The sequence below is a fragment of the Oryctolagus cuniculus genome, chromosome 11 (genome assembly GCF_051225735.1).
Source record: "Oryctolagus cuniculus isolate XC-2025 breed Fujian yellow rabbit chromosome 11, ASM5122573v1, whole genome shotgun sequence".
In the NCBI taxonomy this organism is placed as follows: Eukaryota; Metazoa; Chordata; class Mammalia; order Lagomorpha; family Leporidae; genus Oryctolagus; species Oryctolagus cuniculus.
In genome coordinates, this window is record NC_142877.1 from 64,987,919 (window position 1) to 65,003,175 (window position 15,257).

A 15,257-nucleotide genomic window follows, 5' to 3' on the forward strand; every position below is an offset into this window, starting at 1 on the left:
TCTACTGGTTCACTCCTCAAATAGCACAACAACCAAGGCTGAGCCAGGCTGAAGTCAGAAGCCAGGAGCATCTTCTGAGTCTCCCATGTGGGTGACCCATGTGGGGTCCAAGGACTTTGGCCATCCTGTACTGCTTTACCAGGCACATTAGCAGGGAGCTGAATTGGAAGTGGAGTGGCCAGACTCAAGCTGGCTCCCATATGGGATGCTGGTGCTGCAGGCCATGGCTTTAACCCAATGTGCCACAGTGCCAGCCCCCGAGTTATTACTGTTTATGCTCTTAATGTTGTTTATTTGTTCTATTTTTGTTCTTTCAAAAAATTTACTTTTTTTATTTTTTTAAAGAAATTGATTTTTTTGGTATGCTGGTAAAACATACCTAAAATAACTCTTTTAGTAATTTTTCAATATTCATATCAGTGGCATTATGGACACTCACATTGTTATGCAACCATCGGCACAATCCTTATCCAGCCCTTTTTCATGTTCCCAGCTGAACTACTCATTCCAGGGGTGGGGAAGCTGTTCTTGCCATGGATGGGCTCTCTGGATGTTGATAACAGCATTCGTGGGCCACACAGAATCATCATCTTAAGAGTTAGATTGCTATAAATTTACTGAATTTCAAGTCCCACCTGCAGTTGCCTTGGCAGAGCCAGACCAAATGCTTCTGCTGGCCTTATACAGCCTGTGAGCCAGACGTTCCCCACCCCTCAACAATAAGCAGGTCTTCCCTCCATCCAGCCCCTGCACCATTCTCCTTTATGTTTCTATGAATTTGACCACTGTCTAGGACCTCACACAATATTTGCCCTTTTCTGACTGGTCTGTTTTACGTAGCATCTTGCATTTAGAGTTTATCCATGTTATAGCACGTGTCAGAATTCTCTTCCCTTTCAGGCCGAATAAGATTTGACTGTATGCATTTACGTTTTGTCTAGCCATTCCCTTGGGTTGCATTGACCTTTGGGCTGTTGTGAATAATGCTGCTATGAATTTGGGTGTAAAAATGTTAAGGCTGAGCCTCTGCTTCCATCTCTTTCGCATATATACCAGGAAATAAAATTGCTGAATCATATGTGAGTCTATGTTTAATTCTTTGGCTCCTACACAATTTTCCACAGTGGCTGCATCGTTTTATATTCTCACCTGCAATGTTCAAGAATTTTGATTTCCCCACATGGTTGCCAACACTTATTGTTTTCTTTTGAACATGTTTTATGAGGGGAATATAGGAAGAGCCAGTGAAGCAACTCAAGTCTTCCTTCAGCAAGAAACGTCTGACTTTGTGGTTAGGCTATGTTTTTCTTCCTGTCTTCCCTGCCGGTCAGGGGTTCCTTGTGATACGGGGAAAGCTTGGGAAAAACTTACCTCACGACATGGAGAGAAACTAGTCACTTCTGGAAGTCAAAGGTTAGTGGAGTCATCACCTATGCTTAGCTCATTAAATTAGAAAAAGGCTTAAAAGCCAGCTTTTATTTGATTACTTCAGAGACAAAGAGAAAGACACAGATGGACAGGGAGAGTTTGTGGCTACTGGTTCACTTCCCCAATGCCTGCAATGGCTGGGACTGGGCCAGGCTGCAGTCAGGAGACTGGAACTCCATCTGAGTCTCCCACAAGGGTGGTAGAGACCCAAGTACTTGGACCATCATCCACTGCCTTCTCAGACTCATTGGCAGGAAGCTGGATTGGAAGCAGGGGAACAGGTATTCTGATGTGGGCCTCTCAAGTGACAGCTTAACCTGCTACACCACAATGCCAGCCCCTGCTGCCAAATTTCACTTCATACATGGGACATTCTTATTGCTATTTTATGCAGTCTACGTACATTTCAATATACACACATACTTACTCACAGCTTATCTTAATAATCCACCCTACTTCCCAGATCTTCCAATCGGCATTCTTCGTTTTCCTATCTGAGCATATACTTCTGGAATTTCTCTTTACAGGAGATTGGTTGGCAATAAAATTTCCTAGTTTTTGTTTTGCCTGAACTTCATCCCTCTTTATTGATGGTTTTATTACATATAAATGTAATATATGTATTATAATATAGCTTCTATACTGATAGCTATTTTTTCCTTGACCAACTCAAGATACAATCCCACTGTCTTTTGGCTCCTATTGTTGCTTTGAAAAAATGAGCTGTCAGCCTAAATGTTTTGAGCATTCCTATGTGTCTGTTTTGTCATTTCTTTCTGGTTGCTCATAATATTTTTTTTTAAAATCTGTTTGAGATTTGTTGGGCTTTTCAGGCCTTAGGTTTAGTATTTTTAAAGAATTCTAAACTTTTTATTCTCATCTTCTATAGTACTTCCTTTTAGAAATCTATTTGGAACATCTGAGGTCAGTCTAGTCTCTTACTTCCATTTTATTTTTCTCTTCTCTTTGTCTGTTGGAGGCATACTCTGGATTATTTCTTCAAATAAATTTTCAGGTTCACCAATGTTCTCTTCAATTGTTTAATTCACTGAATTTTTAATTTTTATGTTTATATTTTTAATTTCTAGAAATTCCATTTCCTTATTTAAAAATCTTAGCCATTTTAGAGCCTCTTGCTCATCTTCTCAATATAATAATTTAACAACAATTTTGGAAGCATGTAAAATATCTATTTAAATTTCTGACTGATGAGTCTACTAATAAAGTATTCACAGTTTCAGCTTTACCGTTTCTGCTGGTTGCTACTCATGGTGAATTGTTTCTTTGTGTTCTAGGTAAAGCTTTCTTTCTCTAGAGGTGATTTCTCTTTATTTCTGAGTGGCTTCCAGGATTTTTTAGAATATTTACCTGCCCCCACACTAGAAAGGAATACCTACTTGAATCTGTCTTCTGTCCTTTCTCAGTCTTTCCAGAAAGAAACAATTACCCAAAATTCAAAATCAGCGCTATGGAACATGTGTCATCACTCTTACCAGCAGGATCAAAACCTGGATTACTCCTACTCTGGAGGATATGGAGTGAGACTGTGAGAAGGAAATGCTGCTGAAATATCTAACAAATCAAACTGTTTACTACTTACATATTGGTTCAACTTAAGGAGGGTTTTATTTGGCCTAGAAAATACCTCTAATAAGATATACAGTTTCTTTTGCAGTTTGATTACTGAACCATCCCTATCACTCTCTGCTATAAATTATGAATGATGAAAACTGTGTGAGTGTTTCAGTCATGTCATGCGTGTCTCCTGAAGGAACACCTACAATCACAGCAATGCACAAACCTGTGAGGGTCATCTGGGTCACAGTTAGGAAGAAACTGAGTGATTGCTTCTGCTACTTCTTCATTTGATAAAACATCCCAGAGTCCATCAGTGGCTAAGATCAGCACATCATCTGCTCCATGCTCATATTTGGAGAGATCGTAGACTCTTACCTGAAAGGAACAGGAATACCACAGCATAAGAATCAACACATGATTCTCCTTCATGAAATGATTTCTTGTTTTAACTTGACAGGCAGAAAGACAATGAGAGAGAGAGACGGTATACCCTCCATCTGCTGGTTCATGTTCCAAATACTCCCACCAGCTGGAGCTCAGACAGGCTGAAGCCAGCAGCTAGGAACCAATCCAGATTTCCCAGGCAGGTGGCAGGAACCATTACCTGAGCCATCACCTTTGCTTCCCAAGATCTGCATTAGCAGGAAGCTGGAATTAGGACTGGAGCCAGGACTTGAACCCAGGTACTCCAAAATGGGATGCAGGTGTCCCAGCAGGCAGCTTCACCCCTGGGCCAAACACCTTCCTCCTACAAACTGATTTTTGATTCCTCTTCCGTTTTCCTGACCAGCCTAGAGGTTTTTGGGTATGTACTGTAAGGTAGTTGATTATACTAGAAGCTTTATGGCCAGAGTACCCTCCTTTGATAACTTGCTATGCAGACATATGGGTCCAATAAACAACCAGGAATGAGCCCAAGAGATGGCCTTAATAATTAAGTAAGAATTAAGTTGAAAATGTAACACTTGAGATATGCTTGGAATGATCTTGAAATTCATGCTTATGAGTGTGGTCTTCAAAAATTTCATAAATAATATGTATTCTGAAAAAAACTATGCTCGGATTTCAGCATTTTTCGTACCAAAATAAACTTACTTTTTAACTCCATTTCCCATAAACTTTTTGAAGTATCCTCTTATTTGTCTAGGACTAAGGAGACTGACTTTATTTAATACTCTCACTTGAAACCCTTCCTGCCTTATCAGTTATGAGGCCCAAGAGGCTGGATTCCTTTCACATGAGAATGGGGTTCTGACACTGCACTGTGGTGGATGAGCCCCAGGCTAAGGTACAAAGCACTCAAGCTCAGCCTGAGTCTCTGCAGCAAGTGTCTTGAGTGAAACCTTAAGTCTTTCCTCATCTCCATTACCTTACATGACTTGGATACTTCAACATCTACCTGTGTTCTTTAAAAAGAATAGGGCAGCCTTGGCGAAACTAACAACAGATACCAAGCTTCAGTTGGATTGAATTCACCTCTGCCTGTCCCATCTCATCAACTGAGGACAAAGGCAGGCCCATTTAATCAGTCTCCTTCAGCTTCCTTCATTCTTGTATCCTATTTTCTAAAACAAACTCTGCAGGCAAGTGAGAGGTCAGGGTGAGGGAGGATGTAGTGTAAGCCACTGTGTATGTGTCTACCACACAGTCACTGTTGTGTCATCTTGTAGGTAGAGATAATACAACCAAAGAACCTACCAACTATTCAAATCCAGGTCTTTGATAGCTAAGCTAAGCCTTCTATTTTTAAAAATTAATAATTATTTTTCAACTGGAGAGGCAGAGAAGGGGTGGAAGGGTGGCAGAGCTCCCATCTACAGGTTTACTCCTTAAATGTCCCCAAAGGCCAGGCCTAACACTGGGAGCTTGGGAGCACAGGCGAAGGCGAATCTCCCACACGGGTGGCAGGGATGCTATCACTTGAGCCTCCACTGCTGCCTCCCAAGGACTGTATTAGCAGGATGCTGAAGTCAGGAACCAGAACTGGATATTAAACCCAGCTCTCCAATATAGGGCATGGATGTCTCCCTGCTGAGGCAAACACCTGCCCTGCCACATTATGCTTTAGAAAGGTTCATCCAGGCCAGTGATACCCTGTGTGCGGCTGGCTTTGTGGGTTAACAGCCAAGGCCCAGGGGACAGAAAACTACCAAGTGCTCACCTACAGAGCCCTTGATCACTGGGTTCAAGTGAAAGGTAGCCACCAGATGCCAGGCCTCTATGACCTGTAAACTACGTGATAACAATTAGCTAATGGCGCAGCACAAGAACCACGCTTAGGGATGCGCACTAGTGAGTAAACCACACTGGCCTTAAGCATCTTCTTCTCAAGACATGCTACGTGAGGCTCAGCTGACATCCTGGAGGAGGTGCTGAGCCTAATGAGCCAAATGAAGGAAAACAGGAAAGGGGAACTAAAGCAGACTGGAAAGGCCCAAATGTCAGAATGCTATCTTCAGATCACAATTAATGTGATCCAATTTCTACTCTAGTAGAAGCAACCAAACCCTGTTCACTGTATCTTCTTCTCTGGTCCTTGCATGTTTTAGAGCAGTGCTTATCCTACATTGATATGCATAGGCATTGGCTGGGGATTCTGCTAAAATGTAGATTCTCAATTCTGGGGTAGGGCTTGAGAGTCTGCAGGTCTAACTTCCTCCAAGCTGATGTCAATGCAGTAGCCACACAGACCACACTTTGAGTAGCAGAAGCCATGAAGGACCCCAACTGGGTCAGGTCTGTACACAAGGAAATCAAGGGCCCAGTGGAACCTGTAATGCCAACACAGACTATTCCTTAGTGTAGGCTCTACAAAGAGACAGCCATTATCACTCATGGGCTTCTCACTTCAGGTTTTAGCTTACTGTATTGTTCCTCCCAACCCGCAAAGAAACCTGTTAGTTAAGGAATACAGACTTCATGCATTTCATAAGTACAATTTTTTTATTCCTTTTTTTTTTTTTTTGACAGGCAGAGTGGAGAGTGAGAGAGAGAGAGAGAGACAGAAAGGTCTTCCTTTTTCCGTTGGTTCACCCCCAATGGCCACTGTGGCTGGCACGCTGTGGTTGGCGCACCACGCTGATCCGAAGCCAGGAGCCAGGTGCCTCCTCCTGGTCTCCCATGCAGGTGCAGGGCCCAAGGACTTAGGCCATCCTCCACTGCACTCCCGGGCCACAGCAGAGAGCTGGACTGGAAGAGGAGCAACCAGGACAGAATCCGGCGCCCCGACCAGGACTAGGACCTGGTGTGCCGGTGCTGCAGGTGGAGGATTAGCCTATTGAGCTGTGGTGCCGGCCTCATAAGTACAATTTTAAGATTTAGTGCTTATTCCCACCATACCCACCCTCTCACTCACACTCCCACCCCTCTTCCTCCTCCCTTTCCCATTCCCATTCCCAGTCCCATTCTCCACTAAGATCCATTTTCAATTAACTTTATACACAGAAGACCAACTCTATACTAAGTAAAGGGTTCGATAATTTGCACACACACAACAAATACCCATTCAACAGTTGAGACAAGGGCTGTTCAAAGTCATTGCATCTTGAAGTGCTTACTGCATTATTAAACTAAGTATGCAATAATTTTGCTTACATTAGACTGCTCCCTTCTTATTGGAGGCTATCAACCATAAACTTTTGCAAAAACTGAGCTACAGAAAATAGAAATATTAAGTAACCAGAGGTAGGGAGCTATGGATGTCAGTTGGTTCAATCCCATGCTTGGGGCTAAGTAGGAGATTCTATTTTTCATACAGCTCCTAAAAGGGAGGTTCCCAGGCCTGAGGATAACATCCACTTAATTTTAATTTCAGGATTTGCCCTGTGACGAGGGGCCAGAAAGCTTCAAAATGCTTTCTTTTGACCCAAGAAAAGAGACAGGCTGAGTTTTGAAGCTGAAGTTACCCTGCTCACCACTCAACTGGAAATCTGTCCAACAGAGTGGGTGTGGATTGATACAAACATGTCTGAAATGCTACCCTTGAATTCTGTCAATAAAGGGAATTCTTTTCTAACTCCACCGTTCATATTCCCTCCAACAGCTCCCTAATGCAGCTCCCTTAGCCAACATGGAAGTCCCCTTCAATACCATTCTGAGTAATCTTTAACCTGGTGGCAACCCTATTCCCAGAGGCAATCTGCAGTTAACATCCTCTTGGGTGTCCCCCCCAGCCCTCCGCAACCCTTTGTTTCCTGCTCCTCAGCCAATTTCCAAAGGATTTTGCCAACTTTCCATTCAGAACTCACATCCTATACATTGCCCTGTGAGGCAGAACCTTGGGCACAAAGGCTTTCAGAGACACCAGACTGCTGTCTTGGCCACCCCGCAGGATGCGCGTCCTCCCACAGCACGTGCTGCAAAAGACCCCAGCAGGCTCTGCAGCCCTGACCTCTCCTTCCAGAAGCTCTTGCTGGTCCTCCTCAAGGAGACCACACCTACTGCCCCACAACTCCCCTGCTCAGTTCCGTGGTTTTTTTTTTTTTTTTCAACTTTTATTTAATAAATATAAATTTCCAAAGTACAACTTTTGAATCATAGCAGCTTTTCCCCCCATAACCTCCCTCCCACCCACAACCATCCCATCTCCCACTCCCTCTCCCATCCCATTCTTCATCATGATTCATTTTCAATTCTCTTTATATACAGAAGATCAATTTAGTATATATTAAGTAAAGATTTCAACAGACTGCACCCACACAGACACAGAGTAGAGAGTACTGCTTGCATAGCAGTTTTACCATTAATTTTCATAGTACAACACATTAAGGGCAGAGGTCCTACATGGGGGGCAGGTGCACAGTGACTCCTGTTGTTAACAATTGACACTCTTATTTATGGCGCCAGAAATCACCTGAGGCTCTTGTCATGAGCTGCCAAGGCTATGGAAGCCTCTTGACTTCACCAACTCTGATCTTATTTAGACAAGGCCATATTAAAAGTGGAAGTTCTCTCCTCCCTTCAGAGAAAGGTACTGCCTTCTCTGATGACCCATTCTTTCTGCTGGGATCTCACTCACAGAGATCTTTCATTTAGGTAAATTTTTTTTTTTTTTTTTGCCAGAGTGTCTTGGCTTTCCACGCCTGCGAAGCTCTCATGGGCTTTTTAGCCAGATCTGAATGACTTAAGGGCTGATTCTGAAGCCAGAGTGCTGTTTAGGGCGTTTGCCATTCTATGACTCGGCTGTGTATCCTGCTTCTCATGTAGGATCATTCTCTCCTTTTTAATTCTATCAATTATTTGCAGACACTGGTCTTTACTTAAAGTTTTTTTTTTTTTTTTTTTTTTTTTTTGGACAGGCAGAGTGGACAGTGAGAGAGAGAGAGAAAAAGGTCTTCCTTTGCGGTTGGTTCACCCTCCAATGGTCCACCGCGTTGATCCAAAGCCAGGAGCCAGGTGCTTCTCCTGGTCTCCCATGGGGTGCAGGGGCCAAGCACCTGGGCCATCCTCCACTGCACTCCCAGGCCACAGCAGAGAGCTGGCCTGGAAGAGGGGCAACTGGGACAGACTCCGGTGCCCTGACCTGGACTAGAACCCGGTGTGCCGGCGCCGCTAGGCGGAGGATTAGCCATGGCGCCGGCCTCAGTTTCTTAATGTTCCTAAGCCACACACCAAACTAATGGGCTCTGGGGTTCACCATGTCTCATCCATCTGGAAGAGTCTCGGCAGGGCAACGCCTTTGTCAGAGCCTGGAGAACGTGTTCAAGGCTTCTGGTGGCTTGTACTCATGTTCCCTTCTTCCAGGAAGCACAGGGAAGGCCCCACAAGTCCTTGAGATTCTCGGAGTTTGTCAGAGCCACGTCATCTGGGCAGCTGAGACAGGCGGCCAGGGAGGACTGCTCTCCTGCCTTCTGACTTCATCACATGTGCACCTAGCACTAGTTGGGTGCCAATGACATTTCCATGCACCAGAGAGGCAGGGGACAAAAGTGACAACGTCTCTTACAGCTTCTCAACTAGTACATGAGACAGACACACCATTATAGTCCAATGTCAGGAGGACTGGGTCTCTGGAGAAAACAAGGAGCAGGTAAGGAGAGTCGGGGAGTCATTCTAGCCTTGGGTTCCACTCCTGCTTGTATCTTGCCTCCCTTCATTCTAGGGCCTGGCACTGCTCTGGATTAAGAATATGGGGTTACAGATGTGGTGTTGAGGATGGGGGGCTTAGAGGGGTCCTCCAAGGAGGAGCGCCAAGGAGCTGCCACCTTTCTTCTCCTGTCTTCTGTAGGGGTGATCATTTCCTGTCTCATAACACACAGAATTTCCCTATATGTACATGTCTGACTTCCTATGTCTGTATCTTCCACGAGAGTAGTTACTGTCAGACGTTAATGTGTTTAACCATCATGTGGGTACTATTTAACAAAAATTAAGATTCTAGGGTTCTGTCTTTAAATACTCTGTGGAGAATTAAGCCAGGGCCCTGGCTTGAACAAATGTAAAGACTACAGGTAATTCTGATGTGAACGCTGGAGGAACCTCACCTTGAAAAGCACTAACAAGCAATAAACTCCTCTAAGGGCATGGTCTGCCTTGTCCTATTTGTTTCTATGGCCAAAACAGAGCACAGAACCTTGGGTCGGGTAACCGTTCAATTAATAACCAATGGAAATGTCTCCCTGAGTGGGCATATACCCCATCCAGTAATGATGAACACCCAGGAATCTGGGTCTCTTATCCCCCCCACCCCAACATTCAATATTTGGAGGCCAGATATCCCATTCTGCCTTTCTCCAGTAGTCCTAGCAATACTGTTCACAGTGGAAACTACAGTTGATCTTCAGGAATATTCTTTGCTGAGATAGACAATAAATGGGAGAAGTGGGGAAAAAATGTCAAACATGCAAGATCCATTCACAAGAACTCCTCCTAACTCATGATGCCCCAAGAGATTTAACCTGTTAACTCCAACGCTTCCAAATAATCACCAAATGCAATGTGTTAATATTCGGAACATTTGCTTAACTTATTTGAGGGGTAGAGAGAGGAGTTCCCATCCACTGGTTCACTCTCCAAATGCATGCAAGGACTGGGCTGAGGCCTGGAACTCAATTCCTGTCTTCCATGTGGTTTGCTGGGACCCAAGTACTTGAGCCATTGTCTGCTGCCTCCCAGGGTGCCCATTAGGATAAAGCTGGAACTGGGAGCTGAGCCAAGACTCAAGCCCAGGCACTCTGATGCGGGATGCGGGATGCGGGTGTCTGAACCACTAGGCTAAACATCCACTCCACTGACATTTAACAGAAGTAGTGAACTCTTCTTTCCCTGTTTTCAGTGGAGCGGTCAACAAACAGGAAAATACTCAGCGCTGGAGAGCAGGAACAAGTCTGGGGGGCCAGAAAGAGCCCTGGCTGACGTGCCTGACTGAGCCAAGTGTTGGTTGCTCTTACTGGGCTTCTGAGCTCTTAGAGACACCTGCAGTGTTATCACTGGGCACCTATTTCACACATGAGCCTGTGAAAGGCAACTCTTTCATACAGCACCTCCACTTAGCGCTCAGCCACAGGCTGCTGCTTCAGCATTTGTCTAATACGGGCTCACATCTTTGCCCTATTACTGATGATAGTTCAGTGGCATGTTAAGAGAGCTTATAGTACCGTAAGCTGACGCTGGCTTCTTGGAGCTACCTTGAAAAAGAATCCATCACTTCTTCCATTTGCTAAATCTCCGCTGCCTCTCAGAGACGCCCTCGCGGCTTTTACATCTTTATCAGCTCAGCAAATTCTCCAAACCCTTCTTCCCTCTTAAGCACTCAATGTAGGATGATGAGTTCCTGCAGAGCTCAGGCTCGGCTTTGCCAAGGAGAAAAGCATGCGACAAGACCTTTAGTTCAGGCCTCTGTGTGTAACTCGCTCATGACTCGAGACAAGCCATTTATTCTCCCTGGCTCTCAAAGTGAACTCATCTGAACTCTTTTTTAAAAAATTGAAGAAAAAAAAACCAAGAAAAATAAATAGGATAACACCTGGTCTAACTCTCTCAGAAAGCTGTTATGGAAATCAAGGAAGACACTTTGGAAGGGAATTGCTGATTCTCACGTACTGTGCATCATTCTCTCCTGGCACAGATCTCGGAGCACTGACACTGAGTGTGGATTTGTGGGTGGAAGGAAGAGAGTAAGAGTTGGCTGCGTGGATTGGCCTTTAATTCCAAAATCTGCAGAGAACAGTGATGGCGGGGGGACTCTCAGGAGTGTTCTTGGCAGAAAAGTCCAAGGTGGCTCCCAAGGTAAAGGCAAAGGCTGCCAGCAGGTGGTGGGGAACAAGGAGAGTTTAATGTCTGGTCCCTCTCCCTGTTGTGGCCAACCCCAAAACTCAACCTACAGAACTTAGCATATGGTACTTGTACCAGAAGTGAATGAAACTCCAGACTATTTCTCTGTATTCCTATGAACCAAGTAGGTTGTTTTAAGAGAGGCATCTAGCAAGCCACCAAGACTGTATCCAAATTCTCTAATTCCATCCATACTACATGTCATAAAACCAATAGTGAATCTGGTGGCAAAAGACTTGGGTCTGAGACATCTCTGTCCCTTGGTTGTGAGGCAAATCACTTTGTTCATTCACAATTTCAAAGCTTATGGATGTAGGAGGAGTACTGATTCCTCAGACTCTCCTCAGGAGAGTGTTAGGAGGGAGTTGGGACATCCTACGTCTTACATGTAGAGGGTCCAATGCCTGGGGATGTGAGAGTGGGCTGGTGCCTTTGGGCAACTTTGCCAAGTTTGGTTTGGCTGCATGACTGGATTTCCATTTGGAAGAAGTAGGGGATGAGGCTTGACTTTCCCAGTCTGCAGTGTCTCCCTTTGCAAAATCAAAGATTAGGAGTAGGTGGCCCCTGAGATGCTTATAGCTCTAACATTCTCCGACTCTTTCATCATAGGATGAGCTAGACCTGGATGTGACTGGCCATATGACCTCAGAACTTTTGGCTGCAAATGAATCAAGTGACCTTTCAGTACTGCAAACATGTTGGATGCTCGTACTACCCAAAAAGAACTGGCTGTGGTGGCTGCAAGTATAATTTATACTTGGAATATACCACAGATATTCTTGAGGGTTTGTTTTTTCTTTTGGAGTCTACAGACAAAACAAACATTGGGCTTTGAAAGGTGGATTCAGACTAGTAGCTCAAAAAGTTTCAAAACCAGCCGAAGTACTGGATGGTGTGAAGACAGCCTGGAGTTGTACCCAGTGCCTGGCTGCTACAACAGAAGGCTTCCATTTTTTTTTCCTACAAAAGGTCTGGTACTCGACAGCTCAGTGAGGTCAGCTGCAGGCAGGAATTCCACTACACGCTGGGAGACTCCCATGAGAGATTCCTTTCTTTTGGTTCCCAATAGCTTATTCACCACTAAGCCAGAAGCACACTGAATGCACAAATGCATGGATGACCTTGAATCTAGACCAATTCTCACTTGAAGAGTAAGTCCACCTTCAACAAAATGTCCTCTGTGGAGATATGGGTTGGAAGAAATCTCAACCTGTGCGTGCAGGTGGATGGCTTGAGTTGCCTCAAGTCCATTCAGGAGGCAGGTGAGGAATAAACAGAGTCACCACAGATCCTTGCTTGCCTGAATTAAATTTGGCTTGTTCCTGTTTTCCCAGCATAACTATTATTTCAAAAAACGTATTCCATTTTTTTCCACCAGCTTTAAAAAAAAAAAAAAAAGAAAGAGTGAGAGCTAGGGCAAGAGAACTCTTCCATTTACTGTTTCACTGCCTGAATGCCTGCAACAGGGCTGGGCCAAGCCAAAGGCAAGAGCCTAGAACTCAATTTATGTCTCTCACGTGGGTGGCAGGGACCCAACTAATTGAGCCATCACCTGGTGCATCCCAGGGTGCACATTAGCAGGATGTTAGTATGAGAAGCAGAGGCAGGACTAGAACCCAGGCACTCCAATAGGAGATGTGGGCATCTTAAGCAGTGTCTTAATGTGCTGTGCCAAGTGCCACCCTCACCACCAGCCCCCAGCGTAATTATCAACAGTGTTCCTTTGACTTTCAAAAATGTCCTGTTGAGGGGTAAGTAATATGGGCACCTGGCATAGGAAAAATTAAATGACTGCTCTTCTTTGTTCCTGTGGCTGCTACTTGTGGTCAGAGGGACTGACACCACCACAGTGTGTTCCTGCTTCCTGGGACTCTTCACAACGGCAGGTTTGCAGACATGGCAAGAGAACCAGTGAGCAAATCCCCACGCAGGCTACCTTAGAAGAGGAGACAGGGTTACTGCTGGCAAACTGTAGGACACCCCTGTGTGGCAACATCTATCCTATGGAAGTCTTTGATCCTCAAATGCCCAGGTGTCAGCAGACTTAGTTCCAGTGGAGAATGAGGTATGTAGGCTGTCTCCTCCACCAGGCTGGCACTGAGTCATATGCAGCATAAGAATGAATCAGAGTCTAGGACCAGGAGTAGAATGTATCTCGCACCCACGTTAGGACTGCAAAGCTGAAATTCCTGATGCACAATGAAGGATGGCACAGGACAGTCCTTCTCAAAGAGTAGCTTTTGAATCACCTGCTTCACAATTTTTTTTGACAGGCAGAGTAAGAGAAACAGAGAAAGGTCTTCCTTCTGTTGGTTCATGCCCCAAATGGCTGCTACGGCTGGCGCGGTGCCAATCCGAAGCCAGGAGCTTCTCCTGGTCTCCCATGGGGTGCAGGGCCCAAGCACTTGGGCCATCCTCCACTGCACTCCCGGGCCACAGCAGAGAGCTGGACTGGAAGAGGAGCAACTGGGACAGAATCTGGTGCTCCAACCGGGACTAGAACCCAGGGTGCCAGCGCCGCAGGTGGAGGATTAGCCAAGTGAGCCATGGCGCTGGCCCTGCTTCACAATTTTCTTACACTGTGAAAGTTCCTAGAGCCCTCAGGATACCTCAGATTTTCAGGAAGAAGATCTCAGGGATTTGCATCTTTTAAATCTCAGTCTAGTGAAATACCACCACTTAATGCAGAAAAGGCACAGGTTTAACTGAAACATTCACATGAAGTTCTTATTTTTCAGGCAGTCAGAGGGGAATGATCACCAGTTAGAGGAAGTATCTGGCACACTACACTGGTTGACTCCTACTGTGTGACCAAGAATTGTGGGAGTGGCCAAGCCAGTTTTTTTTGGGAGTGAATCAGATTAAGTCTCAAATTTTGATTGTATTCACACAGGTGGAGGTGGGTGTTTGATGAAATGGTTGAGACACTGCCTGGAAGCCTGCATCCCATGCCTGGGTTTGAGGCCTGGCTCTCCTTCTGATTTCAACTTCCTGCTAATGGACACGCCAGGAGGCAGAAGGTGATGGCTCAAGTACTGTGTCCCTGCTATGTACATAAGACACTTGCCTTGAATTTCTGGTTCCTGGCTTCATTCTGGCTTAACCCCAGATGTTGGAAGCATCTGAGGAATGAACCAGGAAATAGGAGCTCTGTCTCTTTGCCTTCCAAATAAAAATAAATAAGTGAAGGCGGTGGGTGTTGTGGCTTAAGCTACCTCTTGGAATGCTCATGTAGCATATCAGAGTGCCTGGAATCATGTCCTGCCACCACTTGTGCTCCAGCAGACCCTGAAAATATTTGGGTCCATGCCACACACAGATGGAGTTCCTGGGTCCTGACATTGACCTGGGACCTTTCTGTTACAGGCATCTGAGAAATAAACTAGTGGATGCAAGATTTCTCTGTTACTTTTCCCTTCAAATAAATTAAAAAATTGAAAACTTTTTCAAAATGTGCTGGTTGACAAATTTCAAATCAGCAAATGAAAACAACACATGTAAATGGCACACAGGCACACACGTGACTGTTATAGCTGAACTCCAGAGTTAGAGACGAAGGTGGACAGGCCGACTTGTGAGGTCTCTTTGGCACAAGGTCAGAGTGTACCCGAATCAAAGAGAGCAACTCGTGTACCCTTTTAACATTGATTCTCCCCCTCCCCTCATGCCTGCTGCCAACACATTCAATGTAGCACATTCAAGTCGTCCCCAAGGGCGCACCACCCAGAGAACACAGAAGCACAAGATACTGCCGATGTGCAGGACTGGAAAGGTGATGACTTCCGGTTGTTCAATGATCCTAAGAGCTCCCCATCTTCCCTTTGCACAGAGTGACTCATGTTTTGTGAGGCACACCACTTGGGGGTCTCTCTTTCAGGCTACAAAAGTGATGATTACAAATTTAGATACTAATATGAATATTTATTAGGAAAAGGAAAAGAAATCACAACAAATTACTAGAACCTTGGCAGCGTAGGTCT

The 15,257-nt window shown here is 45.0% G+C and overlaps 1 protein-coding gene across 2 annotated transcripts in view; it reads right to left on the reverse strand.

The window, feature by feature from the left end:
- Nucleotides 1-15,257, reverse strand: part of PPM1H (protein phosphatase, Mg2+/Mn2+ dependent 1H) — a 300,918-nt gene that overhangs the window by 26,934 nt on the left and 258,727 nt on the right. The window contains exon 9 of one of the 2 annotated variants that reach the window (XM_002711306.6): nucleotides 3,230-3,381. The exons of the other annotated variant lie outside the window; for it this stretch is intronic. Coding sequence (XP_002711352.2) covers nucleotides 3,230-3,381 — 152 coding nt within the window. The remainder of the gene's footprint in view (nucleotides 1-3,229; nucleotides 3,382-15,257) is intronic. 2 annotated transcript variants of the gene reach the window in all.